At 38.8% G+C, this 21,663-nt stretch overlaps 1 protein-coding gene across 3 annotated transcripts in view; it reads left to right on the forward strand.

Annotated features, from left to right (window-relative positions):
- MEIS2 (Meis homeobox 2) overlaps window positions 1-21,663 on the forward strand; it is a 174,904-nt gene that overhangs the window by 15,751 nt on the left and 137,490 nt on the right. For all 3 annotated transcript variants that reach the window (XM_072864802.1, XM_072864801.1, XM_072864800.1), the window contains exon 7: window positions 834-948. In XM_072864802.1, the coding sequence (XP_072720903.1) occupies window positions 834-948 (115 nt within the window). The remainder of the gene's footprint in view (window positions 1-833; window positions 949-21,663) is intronic.

Here is a 21,663-nt window from a genome sequence, read left to right on the forward strand (position 1 = left end):
TGTTCCTTTTGTCGTGTTTTGTGCATCGTACTGTAGAAAGAATTACATAAAAATCACTATACACATTATTTTACATAATCACCTGGTGGTTATTCTTGACAATACTTGTAAGTGAACTGTTAGAGTGATACATCTAGAAACTCTTTTGAAATGTGTCATATCAAGGTGGTGGTGGTGTGTGAGGAAGCATCTTTCCTGGTATATAACATCTTTCAGAGAAAGCTTGCTTTTTCCCTCACAGCTTTGTATTTGCTTGAAGTTTTTCCAGCATCCAAATGGGTGCGAGAGAGGGTAGGGTGTGTGGACACGCTCCTCTCCCATGCATGTTCTCCTCTACTTCTTGAAACAGTTTCCCTCCTCTTCCTCTCCCCTCTCATCTCTAGTCAGTCTGGAAAAACAAAGTGTGGGGGGATAGTTTGCATACCAACGCTCCTGATGGTAATGTGAACGCCTAGTATCATAAACTGTGCAGGTTGATGCTCTCCCCCCGCCTCCCTGTATAGCTCATTAAGAAACTTAATTTTTTTTTTCTCCCCTGAAATATTCTTCTGCGGTACTATTCAAACAATTAAATCCAGACAACTCTTTGGAAAGTTTAAAAAAGAAAAAAATCTGTCCTTTATTTTACCAAGTAAATCTTTATATCTCCTCTGCTTGTCTTTGCTGAAGAATTATTACACTGTGCAAACAGTATTGGTGTTTGGCACATTTCACAAATGCTAATGTGTATACTTTTGCCCCCCTCCTCCCCTCTTCTCCCGCTTTTCTTTCTGTTCTTCATTTGCTATTGGAATGGGAACTGTGGAAAAAATTCCTTGGCGCTCTGACACCAGAATCCTTCATCTTGGAGAGACCACGATGATGCAACCTCAACGCACTCGGCAGGCACACCGGGGCCCTCCAGTGGGGGCCATGCTTCCCAGAGCGGAGACAACAGCAGCGAGCAAGGTAAAAGGTCAAACTTTTTCCCTCCGCAAAGTAGGCATGACTAAAATAACTCCAGCTTTTTTTATTATATCAGTACATCTGCCTTAGAGTAAACATGGAGTGGCAGACTTGCAGTATAATCAGCTGTAACTTAGGGAGACGGTATTTCCTTTTCCTAACCCACTTAGCTTCATTTTATTATTATTTCAAAGCGAAATATCTAATCTTCAAACAAGCTTTGTAATAACAATTGATTAGTTCTGCCAATTCCTTTACAAATTTGGTTTTCTACAGTTTATTTTTGTGTGGTGTAAGTAAATATAATGATAGACATACTCTCCAGCTGTGATGCGGTTGTTTGAGCTGGGTTATAGACGGAGAATTTAACTTGTAGTTTTAGCTGGGGAAGAGACTCCTATATAAATTTATGAAGCTGCTAAACTATATAAGGTAGAAGCAAAACCTGAGTTGGACAGAAAAATGTTTCTTGCAATGTTTGCTTGTACAGACTTGTTTCTGCTTCTGAAAATCTGAATTCAGAATGGTAGAGATGTACCTGAACTGCAAAACCTCTGCTGGATCTATACAGTGAAGCCTTCTCAAGGGTTCAGGAGGTTTGATTATTATTTCAGGGTTTTTTGTTTTATTTCCTACTGCATTGCACCTTGTGCGTGGTCATCTGCATCCATGCTGAGCGAGTGTCAAAGGCTGTCATTCTGATATGATAGTGTTTTACACTTGCTCATTAGAAGTATAAGTGACTCCAGAAGGTGTAAGAGTCAAGCCTCCAGTGCTAAAAGTTGGGTAAAGATGGCTTACTGTCACTCTTGAATTGTGACTCAGAATTGATTTTTTTTTTTTAACACCAAAGTTTAAGGTGGGCTTTCCTCTTGTTTTTCTTTGTAAACATGGTAAGCATCAGCTAATGAGTGAGACCTTACTTTTATGAGGTCTTATGATATGCTCCCTCCATCTAGTGCATCTGCAGCATTTTGCCACTGCGTTCCCCCACATGGGAGTTACACGTACCTGACAGTGCCAACTGACAGGCCTGCCACCCAACTAGCCATGCGGATTCCCAAAACTGGAGAGGGGAGCAGCCTTCAGGGCTGGAGCTGCCGAGACTAGGCTCGTGCTGCGGGCCGCCTCCCACCATGATATTTGCCACGCTTAGGCGGCAGACCAGACATGTGATTTCACGTCTCTCATGTGGCCCATTGCTTGGCACAGAGCTAGATCCCCTCGTCTGTCTCACGATCTGGTGTCGTACCCGTTGTGATTCTAGGAACTTGCAAAGTTTGTTTCTGGTAGAGTGGTTTGGGTTTGTCTCCTATTTGTATGAATTGTTTATACATTTGTAATCTTATTGCTGATAGAAAGCAGCGATGGCACAGGGTGTGATCCAACTTCAACATGACTCACGCGGGATTTTTTCTATGTGGCTGGATCAGAGCTATACGAGGCCCAGCATGAACTATTACAGCTTCAGCAGCTAATGAAAGGGAGAGCTTGACTGCTAAGCAGCAAATTGGTGTTATGTCTATTAGCTGGCCATAGACTTTACTGTTGATCAAATGTTTACATTGTATATTGTGGCTAAGATGCTTGGTGTAGCAGATGATCATTTGCATACTTAAAAATGATTCCTCTGAGTCATCTGCCACAGCATGTTCATTCCACCCTTAGGTAAGAAACTTCCTCACACTTGTATCTCCACTGTGCCCCAGCAACCCCTTAGAAATTAGAAGAGTTTCTTCATCAAGCCATGCTTGATGTAAAGAAAACCCTTGTATCAACATCCAGGGATCTTGCATTTCACTAGTCTCCAATCCCTTGTCATGTAACTTGGGGTGCTTGAGAAATATTGCTAAGCATAAGAAAAAGTAGTTGATAACTACACCAACTTCCCATTGGAGACTGTGATTTCTGGTAATATATATGATTTAAACCTGTTGCACTCATTTCTGCAGAAGGGGAACAACTGCTGAAGGGCCAAATCAGTCACTAGTGCTGCCCAGTCTAGCAGGGTAAAACATCGCTAGTATGCTTCCCTTTGTGCTCAGATGGGCCTTTTAAAGGGAAGCAGTCGTCCAGTGGCAAATCAGCATTCCACTCAGCTGCTGGCAGCTGAAAGATGTATGATCCTACAGCACCGGCAAAATTCCCATTGGAGACAGCTTTGGATTGCTCTCCCCCTCTCAACCCTGGGAAAGACTAAAGAGAGGGAGGCCTGTATTGAATTTTCCTTAGGCTTCCTTGAGGGGGGCAGGGTTTACTTTGTAACTCGTGACCTGGCAGTGAGCTGGTCCCAGGCAATGCCAAGATGGGTAGATGCCCTCTTGAGCTATTCTGGTGCAGTTACTTATTTGGGTCAACTTGGTTCCCCTGCAGTTTTGTCAAGACCTTCCACAAATGCTGATTCAAGTATTCCACTTGCCCCAAAGGATTTCTTGGGAATGGGAGCTCATTAGAGTCTTGGGTTACATTAGCAACTTATGGTCTCCTCTACTGATGCCTGGTGGCAGCAGAGATTGATTCAAACTAGAGTCAGTCTCTTCTGGCTCTTGGGAGCACTCTTTCCAGGGGTCTCTGCTTTTGCCTTAAGTCTATGATGTGCAGCTTGTGATTTCTTTTTTTTTTTTTTTGGTGGTGGTGGGAGATGGAAAGGGGTTGGATGAGTGATGACATTTTTTTTTGCAGACTTTCTCTGTATGAGGTAGATCTATTTATTACACAGAAGAATCCATCCACAATTCTTAAAGTTAGAACCAAACAAAAAAGGTGTAGGCATTTTGTTTGTTTATGGAGGACAGTCTCTCCATGACAGTGCATGACTGCCCTTTGGCATCAAAAGGGTTAATCTAGTCAATGTTTGGTATTATTAGAAACATGCTGGCATTGGAAGAGTTAAGGAAAGGGCCTTCAGGCAGTAAATGTGGAAAGATTATCCTAATTTTATTAGTGGTGAGTGTCTATGTTGTTCTTAACATGTCACCTCACTTGTTCAACAGAAAACTAAGCTATACAACATATTGATCACCTAGCAAACCAAAGTACTAGTGACCTGTAATCTACCAAGCATTTATTGACTTTATCCCAGTTCAGATCCACAAATGCAGATCAATGCCGTGTAATACTATTTTAGAGATTAGTAATTATGTAGTAGGTCTGATCAACTTTCCCCCTGCCCTGGAAAGAGAAAGAGTTAAATATATCCAATAATAAAAATAAAACACTCTAAACATCTTACAAAGGAGAAAAAGAAGAAGCTGATTTAATGGTCTAATGAGGCCATCTTCCAGAGACTTGTTTTGTGTAGGGCTTGCTTTGACCTTTCGCTTTGCTCAGGAGCCCAACGCTTCATTTTTCACATTCTTGCAATTACGTTAACGCTTCAAGCATTTCTGACTCCAAGTCAGCTAGCAACACCAGGCATAACTCAACACTGTGAGTTTTTCTCCTCTCTGTAGATTCATTAACAGGTCACCGGGGTCCCAACTGAAATTTAAAACTGACTGGTTCTGTTGGGTTAGCTGAGTTATAGCAAGGGAGATGGCAGGAAAGGGGCTGAGAGAAGGGGAGGGGAGAGAGAAGACCCTGGGGTTTTTGCGAGGGAATATATGTGCAAAAACCCTAAGTGGAAGATTAAAAGGTGTGTGTAGCTTTATCACCCACCCTTTTCTTTGGAGCGGGGAAAAAAACACATCTGAAAGTCTTCTGGGGTATTGTGTTTTCCTTATTCTTTGCGAAACGAAATGAAAATGGCCACTGCCTTTACATACAAGGCTAAATGACTTCTAGAATTCGGCATCAGTTTGTACCACAGTGATGGATATGATGCTCCCAGACTTTAATTCCTATTTAATCTCTTTGTGGGATATTTCAAATAATGAATATGGCAGATTATGCATGAAAAGTGGGAAATAAATCTTTTTAAGGTTTAAAAACATGTGGCCTACAGGAAAGCACCAGGGAGTAGTTTCAGTTTCATATTTTATGATACCAGGGTTGTATACCTGATTTGTCATATGCTTAGTTCAGTCCCTCAAAGAGCCTGATCCAGCCAAGTCAGATGGAGGCTATGTTTCCCCAGGACCTTTCAGGAAGTTCAGCATCTTTTTAGGATTAGGCCTGGGGTGATAAACTTGACCATAAGTGGGAAGCCAGAGACAAGAAACTTCTAGGTCATACAGCAGTAAAAATATAAATGGGCATCGTATCCACTTTGCTTTACCCACGTGAGTAGTTCATCAGTGTGCGGTTTTTTGGTGTGGTGGGGTTTTTTTGATGGAACTACTTGTGCTGAATGAAGATCTGCCTCTTTATAAATAATATCTGAGGCTACTCTCTAGGGCAATATCTTAAAGTAGTTTTGAAACACTTTTGTGACAGCTTGATGTTTGTCCCACAAATTTGTCCATGATAGCTTTCTGTGGCAAAGACTCATCATCTGGTTCAAGGCAAAGTCAACTAAGAAATTAGCTGAAATTATGTGTTCATCCCAGGTTACGTCTCTGGATTGATGCATGTTGGAAAAATTAGGTAGTATATTTCTTATTCATTATACATCATCCTGTAATAATGATGGTATACAAATCAAATTTGTTTACAAAACTAGCTGATAATGCCTGTCCTACTATTGAAACTCTGAGACTACATAAAGCTTTGAACCAAACTCAGTAGTCAGAAAAAGGAGAGGGATAGGTTGTTGTTAATAATAATTAAAAAATAACACATTCATGCAAAGCCTTTGGAAGGTTAATATCCAAAAGCTAATGCTACAACTTCTTTTTCCTAGTTCTGTATGTATAGGTAAGGCTGCTGAGGCTAGTATGCATATTCATCATAAGGATTCAGAACATTTTTATTGCTTTGTATTTTTACCTATAAAGCTATAGGGTATGGTTTTATTGGAAGAGAACTGTCTTTTCTAAGAAAGGAAATTCTTAATAGAAAGGCTCAAACATCCAGACTGTGAAAAACCAAACTTGCTAATAAATAATGCTTCACTGGAGATGCATTATTTCAGAAGGCACAGCTCTCATAAAGGTGAACTGTATGAAGTATGAAAAACTCTTAAAGAACAATGACTTTTTTCAGCTGAGGAAGATACAGGAAGAGAGTAGCCCTTATTAATTCATCTTTTCCTTTCAAGTTTGAGGGGCCCGTCCTTGTGTTGATATGTATGAGTAATTCCCATTAATGGTGATGGGAGTTACGCATGTGCACTGACAGAAGAATAGACCCCTTAGTGTTCAAAGCACATGAAATTTACATTTTTTTCCATTGCTGTAATTGAGATGTTGACAAATTGGAGAATATTGATGAGCCTTTGTTTTAAGTATTTCTTGCCAAGTTTGCTTTATTTTTTCATGGTTTGAACAATGGTGTGGGTTCAGCAGCAATGAATAATAAGGGTAGAGTAAAGATAACTTTGTATTTCAATATTTTGATGTGCCAATATGAAATAAATTGTCTTAGGCAAATGGAATATGCTGTTTTAATCATTAGCTATGCATGAAAGAAAAATTGATGTTGACATCTTTGCTGTAAAATCGTTGTAATGGGGCCTTCCTTACAATTCATTTTTGTAAAATTCATTTTGTACATTTTGCAGCAATTGAACAATCCCTGCACTGTGAATAGGCAGAATTCCCAGAAATACTGAGACAGTTGGCCCAGTAACTGCTGAGCTCACACTGCACACCACATGCACATTAACCATAATGATGCCAGAACCAGCTTAAGCTAAATATAGTCACATTTTAGTATCTTCCCATCCTTTCTTTTCTTTCCATCTATTGCATGAACAAATACATCTTTTTGCAGGTTTTTTTTGATTGCTGGAGTCAGTGAACATTTATGTCCCTACCCACTATTCAATAAGTAGCATTAAAATTTCATAGTGAATCTTTGCTTCACTATACAGTTTTCTAATAATCAGGCTGGTGGCAACTGCAGATTCCTCACCTTTTATTAAATTAAAGCTCGGGGGGGGGGGGTGTGTTAAAATATTATACTTGTATTTAAGATTCCCACCTCAGTCTTAGCTTTTAATCCACATAGGTTTTATATTTAGATATAGATAAAAATCTATATATGCATTAGAAAACATTTACTTCCATATCTGAAGTATGTTGTGCTGGGGTTTCAAATGCAGCCTAGGAAAACTCTGTCAATGGAATGTTTTCATAGTGGCAGTAATCTCTTTAAAATAACCCTAAATACAATATGACAGATGCCATCTGGAATAATCTTTTGCTAGTTGCTTTCAACTTTTATTTTTTCCTACAGCTAAGTTCATCTAAAACTGGTCACTTACAGTTATGGTAAACATAGTGAACCCTTTCCTCCCTTTTGTACGTGAATGTTCAGAGAAAATAACTAAACAATTTTACTTAAGATTGTTACTGTTGAGAAGTTTGCCTCTGACTTCATGTTTCTGGGTGGTTTTAAATCTATGTATGTGTGTATATATATATTTATATATTTGTCTTTCAAATTGAAAAAGGTAGGATTTCCTCTTAGGCCATTCTTTCCTTCTCAGATCCCCCTCAGCCTAACCCAATTTGCCTCCAAATGTTAGATAACATCCCATTTGCTAAATTATAATTGTACATTTGTTACAATATTAATGGTTTCATAATGCAGCACATTCAAACCTACAGTAGCAAGTGCTTAAATGTCTTCCTGTGTTGTTACAGACTGACTAATTTCTTCCTATATATGCCAACTTATTTGAAAGATCTAGTGTTGGAATCTCTGGATTTTTTTTTTTAACTTAGTCGTGTAAAGGGATGTCTCCTGATGCCTGTTAGAGTTTAATTTAGAGTAGTAATTAAACTTGAATACTGCCTCATAAACAAAAGATAAACAATAAACCAGCCACGTTCCCTGCTGTTTCATAGCTTTCTTTCCCAGATGTTTTAGCCTGATAATTTTTACATAGTGAACTACCTAGCATGGAGTGCTATGGACAGAGGTCAAAGCCTGGTTCTTTGTAATGGGTTTTTAAAAACTTTTTGTTAATGAAATACTACAGAATTTTCCTTTGTGTAGCTGATAAAATTGTCAGATACTGAAGGACACTCATTAATTGACTTTTTAATTCTCTCCCTCTTGTTTAACAAGACGGCACTGATTTAAAAAAAACCCACAAGCTTTCTTTTAACTGTTGATGACCAAGGAATGCCTCTATTTCTTCATATTAGGGCCCGCAGACAGTACATTAGAATCCTCTGTCATCCTTAAAAAATAAAAATGCCCTTGCAGGAGCTGCTCTCTCCATGTTGATCCTGAGCGACTAAGGAAGTGTTCGTAGCGGAAGGCTTTTAATTTTTCAAACTGCTCCTCAGGCTGCGGAGCCTGTGTGTCCATCTCTGGACCGCTCCTCTGTCAGCCATGATCTTTCTAATTGCCAGGTACTAGTAGGCCGTTCAGCTGCAGAAGCCATGTTATTTTCACTGGGTGGGGTAATTACTGAAAGCTGAGAATAGCTGCACTAAAGACACAGGGATACTTTCATGATCCCATTAGCATAAGAGAGGGTAAATTATTCATGCCAAGTGAGGATTCTATGGGGAAAAGTATAGTTAATGCACATAGTTTTTAAATGTATCCCTTTCTGCTCTGAGACTAAATTCTTGTTGGATTCAGTTCTCAGACATTTACGGGAAAGCTCTAGTGGCATGTTAGATGCAGTTCATCTCTCTCTGTTTGCAGCGCTCTCAATAGAGACCATCTGGCAAAGATCCAAAAGGTGATTAAACAAAATGATCAGCTCTTGTTGCTGTGTTACATGTCCAATACTCTGGATTAAAAAACATGACCCACAACAGTCAGCTAACATAATTTTTTTTTCCCTCTTTCCCCTTCCCCTGTAAGAATTCAGATGGTCCACAAATGTCTATGCCATCTTTGTGTCCTTATGGCCCATAATCATGAACAGGTTGTGCAAATGGCTCTTTCTGTAACACGGTCTGTTCCAGCAGCATAGAAACATTTCATATTAATTGGGTCAGTCTAATGTTCATAATGACATGGGGAAAAATTACCCAAATGTGTTCTTATAGTAAACACTTAAAATGTGCCTTTCTCCTATTAGAAAGTGAAATTTGACATCAGGCTCATGTGGCTGATTTATTTTTTTAAGACGGAAGAAAATCAAAGCATGACACTGTCATCTGCTGAAAATAGTTTAAAGCCCCTTCTAACCAAACAAAAAAAAAAGGGGGGGGGGGGGAAATGAGCTGTGGTTTAACACCACAATCAGGGATGAATTTACAGTGCTATTCAGAAGAGTACTCCCTTATCATAAACAAGCTGATAATCACACTGAATCTAACTCCCAATTAGCTCTTTCTTTGCTCACAGAGATCAGCATACATGTCCTCCTTAAGCCGTGATATGTTGCCGTTGAGTCAGACAGAACATTTGTATACCTTATGTCATATTCAGAATTTAAGGATTAATGCTATATATTTACCAGAAAACCCAGCTAATCAGCAAGGTAATTTTTCAAACCAATCACTTCAGTGCCTGAGTTAAGGTAAAAATGCCAAGACTGTGAATAGGGGACATATGTATCTTATCTTTTTGGGGTTGCACCAAATGCCAAGTACTAGCATAAATTCAACAGAAACCAGACATTGTTGGAAAGTAATTAAAGAAATATTGAAATTAAACCTACCATATGAGTGAAATATTTGTAGGCCCACTTTGTTGCATGCATAACGATTTGCATGGAATCGAACAGTGTTTCTCTTTTTTTTTTTTTTTTTTTTTACTTCTTGAGTTGTACTTTGTTAAACACGACAGAGGAATCACTTCTGTGTATTCAGCTATAAGATCGGGGGGATCTTCTCTATGCTGAGGATCTTTACAGTCCAAAATCAGTAGGTTTACTTAGAGGAGAAATGAAGAAAAAAAAATAAAATTAAAGCCTCCAAACCTATGCCAAGAAAAATCAAATTCCACTTTTGAAAGCTTAAAAGATCCACTGAGGCTGTCAGCTCTCCTTACTGTGCAAGGTGAAAGCAGCAGGTAAAAGGCACCGACATGTCCAGAGTGCTCGGGGAGGGGAGGCCAGGCTCCCCGAGTGTCAGTGCAGTGTGGCAGATGAAAGGGACCCACATAGCCTTGGGGGGCTTAAGGTTATTACAGGGCAACTCATGCTCTGTTATCATGCTGATTTTCAATTGATTTTTGGCTGTACAGTACTTGTTGAAGGCCCTCTAGAGCATCAAACACTGCATTATGGCACTACACATTGTAATACGTGGGCCTTTTGTCTTACTGTCTTTACTTTGCCTGAGAAGAGGAGTGCTAACCACACTGTGATTGCTCCAGCTTCTGAGCAGCTTTTATATCTGGGGAAGCAGGACAGGTGAAGGAAATTTGACAGCTGTCTTTAGTTGGCTCTTAACGTGATTTGACGCATTTGCCCGTAGTTCTGAATTTTCAAACCAATCTGGTTTTGAATTACTGTAAAACATTGTTTTTAATTTATAAAATGACTTCTCATTTAAGTAACTGATCACAGGGTACTAATAAACCCACATCTGGTGTCTAAATAGACTTTCTTTCTCAAACTTGTATGATTCCTGTAAGTAACTGGTACTAGAGGTTGTTGAATTTGGAGCCGAGGTTGCAGGAACCTTTCTATAGGCTGAAGTGAGTAATTTCTCCCACTTTCTACCTTCTCCTTTCTTCACTTAAACTATTGTATCACTCAGACAGGTTTTTCATTTGCTAAAAAATCAAGCCATCTATATGTAAGTCTTGATAAGCTGAGGATTTTTAAAATCAGACGAGTGTCTATACATTTAGTATATCATCTTCAAATAAATGCTTACCAGTTTAACCAGTGGTTTCTACTGGCCTGTGTAAGTCTTTGTGCATGCAGTAGAAGATGTAAACATTTTTAACTATTCATTTACAAGAATAAAAATGTACATGTGAAAACACATGTAGAAACTAAGACTTGCAACTTTCTGCTGTTATGGGAACTATAAGAAAGCGGTATAGTCATAAGGATAGGATGATACCAGCAAACAGTGATGGCCACCTTAACTACCCTGCTAGCTGCAGGCACGATCCAAATAACATGTACGGTCACTGGGAAGACATCTGTTATTTTGGTGGCCTGCCTGTAGCTTCTCAGTTTGTTGCCATGAGGTAAGGATATGGCTGTCTACCCAGGAGCAACTAACTGCAGAACCAAATCCAACAGGACCTTGTGTAAGTTACGTGCCCTCTGATGTGTGTTCTTCCCCATCTGTACAATGGGTACAAGAGTACTTAGATGTTGCATGAATGTTATGAAACGGTCATCTGTTGTCAGTGGACCCCTCTGATATTCCAGGAATGTAGGGCTATGTTGCAAATTCAAGTGCATTCTTGTATTGGCCTCCCTGAATTTCATAAAAGAAGCACTGGGTATAAAAAGCACATTTACAAATTGTATTGGTTATTTTAACACTTCCTCTTTTTTCAACAAAGGTGAAAAAAGGGGAATGAAATAGCCTTGATCTTTAACTTCATATTGTTTTTAATTACTGAGACTTATGAAGTGAGCAATAAAAGATGACATGGATCACATCACCAGTTCTTTAGTGATATTTGCATAAAGATGAGAAGTCTAAAGTGATGTTTTCAATATTAAAAAAAATGGTTGTATCACACATATATGTGTATTCCTTGTTTAGTGTTTGTTTTGGTTTTTTCTCTCCCCCTGAACAAGCATAGTAAACACAGACCAAGGGAAACTTGATTCTGTGTTCATATTTAGGTCTTAGGGATCCAAGGGTAATGTTGGCTTAGAACAAGATTGTGCAATGCACTGTCTTTTTTTTTTTTTCTCTCCAGGATCTCCTTAGTACTCTAGAGCTATAGAACAGGTTGTGATGTTTAGTGACCTTGCACATCAGTAGTTCTGTCTTTTAAACATGGACATTGATTTTTCTCATCCTGGCATGAGAAGATCTAGCGTACCCCCTGCTCTGTTGCCTAAGAGTTTTCAGCATGTACACAGGCAGTGGTGGCTAAGAATGAAGGCTTAGGGCATCAGAACTGGCAGCAGTATCATGAATAGTCTGCTTCATATTTAGAGTTTTTTTGTTAACTATGAAATACACCATAACCATTTGGGGGGGGGGGAATTTGTAACATTTTGTGTAACTATTTTACTGGGTGTTTTATTACTGCTTTTAGTCTTAATAAACATACTAATCTAGATTTACTAACATGGGTTTCTACAGAACTTAGAATAACATTTTAAAATGCACCAAATAAGTGTCTTGATCATAGTTATAGTACTCGTGAAAGATCTGTCTCTTGTTTATGAGTCAGTGGTGGACTGTCCAGAGAAGGCTTGAAGGAAGGGGGTGGGAATCTGTTAAAAGCAGCTTTTCCTCAGAAGAGAGAAGAGGAAGACACTATCCACATAAGATCCTGATCCTTCTTGCGCGGAATCAGTAGCAATAACAGGGGCACTATTGCTTTCAGATGTGCAAAGTTTGGGTCAAACACATCCAAATAAATGAAAGCAAAGCATGATTCTCTTATCTTAAAAAACAAACACACAAAAAAACCCTATTATTTTTTTGACAATTCCCATAGAAGCTACTGCCATTAAGACATGTAGGATCTACAAAAAGACAGCCATAAAGGTTGTCCTAATACTTCCTAATATTTCTGGACAAAATTTCATCATGCCTTACATTTTAGAGGACAAATAATAACCACCAGCTTTTTTATTTGCACAGGAAAGTTTTGAATCACTTTTTTCCTCTGGTTGTTTTGAAATGTTAAAGTGAGCTTCAGAGAAAAATAAATTTGTGCTTTCAGTTTGGTTTATTTCTTGAAATACTAACACGTTTTCAAGTATGTTGGAGAGAATAAACCTATGCTGTAAACTCAAAATTAAGTCTAAGGAATTTGACTGCTGCTGTTTGATTGTACTCAATATAGTGATTCACCTTGTGTGCAGGTATGTGTGGAGTTGGAGGAAGTAAATGATTCTTCGTTTTTTACTGTTACATATGGGTGGCTTATAAGTGACAGCCCCAAAGCTTGTCTGTGTTTGGCTTATTTGCGAAGCCATCTTTACCCCAGCATAAGGACCAAACACAGGGAAATTGTCTGGTGGCAGAGCTGGCATGATGGCCCTGGTGCCCCTATTCCTACCTACAGCCGGGGTAGTGAGCACAGGAAAGAGCAAGACAAAGTGGTTTCCCCGTGCTCCACTGACTTCCCAGCTGCTCTGAGTCTGAAGTCCATTGCTAAGTCCAGATGCTCAAACTTGCACCAAGTGCTGTCCTAAACTGCCAGCCACATAATTTGTGGAAAGAGCTCAAATTATTTTATGGATGGTTACCTTTGTACACCCTTGGCACTATACATTCCTCATGCACGGGCTAGGTTTGGGGTCTTCTACTTTCTTGTGTAAACAGAGCATTTGCTATAACTGACAAGGGTTGGTGGAGCAGCCATGAAAGTGAGAGAGGGGAATTCAGCAAATTCTCTATTAAGATGTGATTTGTACCATGAAATTTTTTGACAACCCCAGCATTTAATTCTTAAATAAGTAAAGAGTGCTCTTTTCCTTATAATCTTGCATTATGCCCACCAGCTTATTGTGGCTACACTTGTTTAAGCAATTACATTTGTTTAAACTTTCCTTGGGCCTTTCCACATGCAGCTGTAAGTTGGTCATACCTAGACTTAAGGCAGCCCCCATTTGCAGAGAGTCCAGCAGAAGAGAATATGAGAAATACATGAATATAATTTTATTGCAGGACTTGGTGCTAAGGTTTTAAATAATTTACGAGCGTAAAATTCGGAAATTCGCATGAACTCCCTATCTAATTTTACACTCCTGCCTAAAGAGGATGGAACATTGCTTAAATAGCACAAATCAGAATTTTTCAGCTTGGAGCTTCCTTCCTAAGTCCTCCCACCTCAGATTTACCACTTATTGACAGTTCTCTGTTTCGTGGGACTCCTGACCCCGTACATCTGTTAAAGGGGATAGTTCAGGATGAACACAACCTTGTGCTCAGTAGGAATACAGTGTTCTCTTAGCTCCTACTAGATGCTTGAACAAGCAGAGGGCTTAAGTGAAATCCTTTAGCTGAGCCAAAATCTGTTCTTATTTAGGGACTAATCCAAAGCCTGTTAAATCAACAGAAAGATTTTGGTTGACTTCAGTGAGCTTTGGATCAGGCCCTTCCTTGCCAATACATCTGAAATCAATGGAGCTACATTGGGCTTCTGCCAGTAAAAAAAAAGGGAGAGGGATTGTCCTTCTGCTTTATTTGTACAGTACCTAACACACTGAGGTCCTGGTGCTCAAACAGTGCTCCCAAGTCCTTCATTGAGACAACAATAATTTTGACTTGATTACATTACTTGGTGTTCATGAACTCCCATTCAGCTGGGTACATAATTCAGTTGTTTAAAACAGCCATGTATGCTGTGCATCCACCTCATGCCCAAGCATTATTTTGGTCTTCTAATGTTTTATACCAAGAAATTTATTGCAAAAAGTAAAAAAGGAGGGTGACAGTTTTTATATCAGGACATTTTTTTTCATATTTCTGTGCTATCAGATTGTAAAGAAAGCTGTTTTGAATGGAAAATACTCTGTCCATAGACCATGTAAAACTCAATGAGTGTAACTTTTACCATCAGTTTGCCGCCTTGAGAAAATTATTAAAGCACCATGTCTTCTCTACAGTCGAAAGCCTGTCACCTTTTTATTATTTCTTCATTACTGCCTTTTATTTTTATTTCCCAGTGTTAAACTGAAGTCCAAATTATAATTTGCCAATTGTTGAAGGTTTTAATGTTATAATTAGTATTATGGAGATGGCAAATATTTTAGGCAAGAAATAGCAAAGGGTGAAGAGATCCTATGTATACATCAGCACAGACCTTCCATTTTCAGAAGTGCCTACGACAACCTAAGTAGGACCTCAGTCTGGCAAAGACTTATACATTGCTTAACTCTGTAAATTGCAAGTCCTGTTATTGAAATAAAGTAGGGTTTATATTGACCCACAATACGGTTAATATTGACCACCTCAGCCTTTGCAGGATTTGTTTTCAATTGATACTTTAATTCTAGTCCTAAACTGCAAATATTTTCCTTAAAAAGAAAGCTGGTAGGTTTTGTTTTAACTTATTAGACTTTTGATTAGATTTCATGCGCTTCTGAGTCCATGCACTTAAGATTCATTTTGTGTATTCAGATACTTAAAATATTTTGTGCAAAACATCTATCACCATGTGAAAGTGTATTTGAGTAAGAAAAAATTCCTGGTTCATAACTTTTTTTTTGTGTGTGGTAAATTTAATCATATGTTTCTAAATGAGAAACATTAGACTTAATTAATGCTTTATTTTAATAGTCTTATTTTTCTTCAACAGTGTTTTATTCATTTTGTGTAAAATGGCAGGTTCCATAAGTTTAAAGTATTACAAAATTACATTTTGATTTATAGGTTACCAAAATGGTTAATGCATAAAGATGTCTTTCATTTTAGGGAAACAGGGATAGGCTGATCTGTGCTAGCATCTCAGCTGACTTACTTACAATTTTGGGTTTTCTGCCCTTTTCATGTGCAAGGATTTAAAAATCTCTCATCTTTCTCGAGGACTGCAGTACTCATACTTCAGTCCAAGGGAGAAGTAACAATGCAGTTTTCCAGTTAAAAAAGACATAACAAAGATTATCTTATTAGTGTTGAATGTTTCTTAGATTTTAATTACTTATAGATGTTACTGTTTTCTTTCAGTTTTAAGGGACCATATCTGAATTTCTCTAAAGTTCACAAACTTACTTTAGTGACTTGAGTTAGACATAGTTGATAGCTAACCACTGTGTATGTGCCCATTTTCTTCTTTCTGGTTTTTTCTGTCTCAGAATAATGAAATTCATCCTACCTTATCCATTTCCAGAAAATCTTCTGTAGTGCATATCTGCAATGATAGATGAAACACTTTCATTTAGCTGTGAATTGGTTATCCTAATTATTTCCCTGACTTAGATCTTATTAGCAGTTCATATTCCCAGCTTTGAGCATAGCTTGGCATAAAGTTCTGTCTATGAGCAAGGTTTTATGAAAGAAGGGCTTTATTGATTTCTTTCCTTTTTTTTTTAAGATCTTTCATTCATTCTATTAATCTATAACTCAGGCTCAACTATAGATTTGCCCCTTTTTTTGTTGTTTTGTTTTCTCTTTTGAATCTGAATTTGGGCAGAAATATGTTTCATATAGTCAGGCCTTTCTAATCTGGTAATTCATCAGTGACATTCAGGGTTTGGTTTCAAACTCCTCTCTGCTTTCTTGTAAACTAATCCTACAGTCCTAGGACCACCAAAGAGAATGTCATTTTAGCTAGAAGTCCACACTGTCAGAATTCAGGTTTACTGTATGCCAATTAACCCTCCTTTAAGCTCTTCCAAATGGCTGTCAATCTGGTTTGTTTAAAAGAAATAAGATGTCCTTTTATTTTAGAACTAGTAAAGAATTTTACATCTTTCTAAAGCAATTTTCTGCATTCTTACTGACTTCATTGATGTGAATGTAAAGTACACAATAGGTCAAATTCTGACTTCAGTGGGAGTTGATGGGAGCACAGTCTGTATATTTGAAAGCAGAATTGATTCAATCTTGGTGTGCCTGTGCAGCAAAAAAATCTTATCTCTATGTAATTTGTCTTCATATAATCAGAGAATACAGATTTGAGTTTGTTTCTCATGTTATTTTCTATGACTGTCTTACATGAGCTCAGAGGAGCTGCTTATGTTCTTAGCAGGGGGGTGTGTGTGTGTATTTTTTTTTTTCCTTGTTTATTCACATATAAACATTTTACGTGCTTCCTTAGAGAATTTCCTTGTAAGGTTCAGTTGTTCTTAAGAGACTGAGAACTTGTGTAGCGCATAATTTGTAAACTATGCAAAGAGCACCCTCCAGCTGAGGCAAACCCAGGAACAATTCACTTGGACCTGTTTTGCTTGCCACTGTAGTACTCTTGGATGTAAGGGTCCTAGTTCAAACTGCAGCTGTAATGAGCAGGATATACCCATGCATGGCCAGATGTCCAGTGGAGGATCCGTGTATTGGTCTTCTGTTCCAGTCTTCCATCAGACAGCTGTTTGTTACAGCATGATTCCTTTTATTTTAGATCGTTTGAGGAGGATATTGCTTCTGAACACACAAAAAAAATATAACGCCCTCTGCTCTTATGCCTTCTCCATGCTGATCAGCTGTTCTTGAGTTGTCTGTCTTACTTCATGAGAGTGGGGTGTAACTTGTACGGACGAAATGAGATTATTGCATCCAAAAGAAAAGGGAGCATGTCAGTTACATGGTGGGCAGGATTGTTGCTGTTAAATTCAGGTGAAACTGTAGATTTTTTACTTGTGTGCTTCACGTTAAAACTGAGGAAAAGCTATATCTCACACTTTCAGAAGAAAGACTTCATTTACACCAGGCTTCTTATGCTTTAAATAACTGATTCGGCAACCGTGATCTACTCAAATGTTACTCTCTTGCTGCCTTTTTATAACAGTCCTTTAAACAACTTGTTAGGAACTTCTTACCTTATTTTTAGACTGCTATAGGTAGAAAACATTGACGTTTAAAAAAAAAAGTTTTTCAAAGAGGTTTAGGCCTTCAACATAGTATTAGAATATTTCCTTCTGTAAATCATCTCTCATATATTAAAAAGCAACTGTCAGTTGGTTTCCTTCCTGTCTTGTATGTATTTGAGGTTATAACAATAGAAGTCCTAAGCTTAGCTTCCCACCCCCCCGGCCCCCCTTTTTTTTTTCCTTTAAGTTGATGACTTTGGGGGTGGTCTTTCTCTTAGTTACATTAAGTATCAATGAAGGTAGTGTTTTTTTGGTGGTGTTTTTTGTGTTTGTTTGGGTTTTTTTATTAGTATGGCAGGGAAGAGTAGGACATAACTGGGGAGGATTAAACCTTTTAAAAGCAGATTTTGTAAAATGGAGGGCATGGACAAAGGTTTGTCAGGTTTTGCTTGAATCAGCCCACATCCGTTATAAGAAACAGTAGACCTGCAGACAGGCTATGGCTTTTGTCACGTCCAGGGGAATCCACTGAATCTTGGCCTTCATTTAGGATTCCCTCCTGATGAGCAAATTCCCATGACCGCTTTTGAAGCTTTAAAAGCTTTGGTTTTGTTTTAAAAGGCCTCCGAGCACAGGCAATGTTTTTATAGGCATTTAGAAACAAAAAACTGAGCTTTTAAACCTTCAAACGTCACTGCGGGGATTCACTTCGCTTCTCAGCAGACCAAGTCTGAGATAACACCTGCAAGAAGTGTGTATCTGTGCGTGTGGATTTTGTGAAAATTATGATGCACCGTCTCAACTGACCCACAAATGTGACAGCAGCGTGTGTGCGCGTGTGTGAATCTTATTGTTATGTTTCGCTGGTATTCATTTTTAAGAGCAAACTATTATTTTGGTTCTGTGGAATGACTGATGTGGGCAAGCCAGTTTTGGTTTTAGATTGTTTTCATTTCTTTTCCATGTACGTCCTCTGATGCAAATGCTAACAAATGGTCTTCAGAAGAACAGACTGAGAGAAAGTCCCTGGTTATGCTTCATTATCTAAAGGGTATTGGTTTTTTTGCTTCAGCCTTACCTTTTTCTTCTACAGTTAACATCAGTTGCACAATAAAAGGTAGTTTTCTGTAAGTAGGTGGGTCATACCATATGTAAACCCAGGTCTGTGATTACTATATGAGAAATAATGTACAATAGAAATGAGTGGACAAATCCTCAGACTGGTGAAATAACAGAAATACTCATTGCACTCCTTTTCAACTCCATTTCTTGGCATCTTAAACACCTGAGGTGAAATTTTGTCATGTTTTCGGGGGAAGGGTAGGGGCATTTTCAGAATGAAGGATAGATACTAAATGAATATATTAACAGTGCTTTTCTCCTGTCCTGTGCTGTTCTCGAAACACCTGTTAAAACAAATAAGCACATATTTTGGGATTGATGATACTCACTGGCAAACTTGGCACCAAATAACCTGCTGAAACTCAAATGTTGATGCAGAACATGTGCTTAACTTAACAGTCCATAACCCTGTTTTTAGAACACTGAAATACCTACCCTGAGGAAAGCTCATAAAACGAAGGTCTTTAAAGTTCATAGATTAGACCAATGAAGCTGCAGCCGTTTTTAAGAATGTGTATCTTCATTGACTCCGATTAATTCAAGATGGCCAAGTGTATGAAATACAAGACATGAAAGCACCAAAGAAGTTTTTTTTTTTTTGAAAGTGTGCTTTCTGTAGGTTCATTGGCTAAAGGAATGAGCAGAAAAGGGATGCTTGGAGAGGCAAACATTCTGCATTTGGGAGGATTACATATCGCAGGCAGATCTGAAAGAATCTTTGCTTGGTTTCTAAAGGTATTTAATTGAGCTTTTTACAACATATAATGCTTAATTCTTCTAGAAATTCCCAGTGCCCTTAAGATTCTATTGCTTGGGATTAGGTTGAGTAATTTGGAATATCTCTAACCGTGTTTCCCCATGTGTAACATTCCAGCCATGTCTGTCTTACTTTACTGTTAAATATATAATTTATAAATAGATAAAATCCTGATAAGCTTGTTTGAATCCATTCTAGAATGAAATTACTTGTTTTGTATTGTGTGTGATAGCTTCAAGCTGCTTTAGAGTAACTGTCCTCAACAAAGAAGAAATCTTTGTTATATTATTCATCTGGAGGCACTGGAAATCAAAAAGCTGAGCTACTGTAGCAACTAGGACCTATTATTTCTGAAGTGCTCCTGGAGAAATAAACTTTCTGCACCAAGCAAACCTGAATTCGTAGTAAATACATGAACACACGTAACTTTCCTTTTTGCACTTGTCCACACAGGATGCGTGTTTGTTCATTACTTTTAAATGGAAGAAATTAGAATAGGCTATAGTAAGCTGAACAGAATTTTCTTCACTGAATTTTTCTGGCTGTGTAACTTTTCTGACAAACTGCTTACTATCTTCCATTTTACCAAATGTGCGCTTTTTTTGCCTCCAAACTATATGCTTTACTGTTAGACATTTTGGGATATGGTGGTTTTATTTCTCTTTTTTGGGAGTAAACCAGAAGCATCATCATCTGCTGAATAGCCTGACAGAAAAGGAAAATAGAATACTTAAGCCGTGAATTGGCAAGGGGGGGTCAGACTGTTTTTTTTTTTTCTCAATGTTCCTTACGTTTTTTTTTGATAACTGTACAAAACTCGGGGGAAAAAACAAGTTGTCCTTAACAAGGAAATTATTTAGAAGTGCAACGTGTTTACGTATCTGGATGAGAACAGTGCATTGTTAGTGGTGACTGCATGCATCGCATGATGCAACCTTTTGACAACTGAGTGTCTGCTGGAGACATCTGTGAAGGGTGACCTTTCGCCCTAAGGAAGAATGCTCTGAAGGTGGGGAATGCCGTTATCTGTCCTGGCCCACCGCGCACAGAGGCTGCCCACTGCCCTCCTTGCACCCGCCTGGTTATGGGGCTCTTCACATACGGATCGGCTGAGCCAAAACTGAGCAGATTCTCCCAAAGAAATATGAAAAGCCAGCTTGCTTTCTCCTTGGTGGGAAGGCAGAGGTTAAGTCAAGGGCCTCAGACAGTGTGAAATTAGAATGAGATCCTTAGCCTTTAAAGTAGTCTTATTAACTAATAAGTCACCTGAAGAAGGATTGCCAATATCTGATGCGCCTGCCACTCCCTCAGATCACTCACTTCTGTAGATCACTTGTTACCAATGTTGTGGAAACCAGTATATACAGTGCGTTACCCTTCAGGCACAGAGGTTCAAGTTATACATTGTAGGGCGCAGACACAGAAGGCATCAGCTGTTTCTTTTTCAGGTGGTGGGAAAGGGAAGGAGGAGGAGAAGGGCCGGGGTAGGTTGGGGAAGGAAGAATAATAATAAAGTGCTGGGAATGCTTTCAGACCAGTGTATTTCTGATTCTCATAGAAAAGAAAATCCATTGTACTGGCTGTAATCTGAGAAACTTTCTGTTATCATGCTCTTCTTAATTTTACAAGCCTGGATTTCTCGGTACAGGTGACTCTGAAAAGCAGCATCGCGTTGGTGATTGCTGCTTCTTGTAATATGCTGCTGTGTTTGCAGTGGTCATTCACGCACGGACAGCCACCGGCTGCCTGTTAGTCAACAAGGACCCGCATCCCACTTGTTATGGGTGAAGTGGTGATTTCTTGTCTCAAGTGGCTGTAGTGTTTTATGTGTGTGGTTTGGGCCTGTTTTGTTTTTTGGATTTTTTAAAGTAAAAACCAGATAATATAAGGACCTTTGGCTGCTAAAAACAAAGCAGCAAATATTCTATCCCAAAAGGTGGAGCAGTCTTGAAGAAAACAGGTTATTCCCCCCCCGCCTCCCCGACCCCCCCAATACCCTTTAGTCCCACAGAACGACTGCATGCTTCAGCACGGATTTCTCTGCTAGTTGGATCCCAGGAGGCCTTATTGAGTGCAGCGCTGCTCGGGGAGTTGCAGCTGTATAAAGTGGGGGGAAAAAAAAAATGTAGTTTGTACGAATTGTTCTTTACCTTGGTTTGGGTTCAGCATGGCAGCTGCACTCCGACTTTGTGTGTGACAGCACAAAGGACAGCAAAAGTGAAAAGCAAGTCAGCAAGTAGAGAGACAAAAGCAACGA

The sequence above is a fragment of the Ciconia boyciana genome, chromosome 6, assembly GCF_034638445.1.
Source record: "Ciconia boyciana chromosome 6, ASM3463844v1, whole genome shotgun sequence".
Classification (NCBI taxonomy): Eukaryota; Metazoa; Chordata; class Aves; order Ciconiiformes; family Ciconiidae; genus Ciconia; species Ciconia boyciana.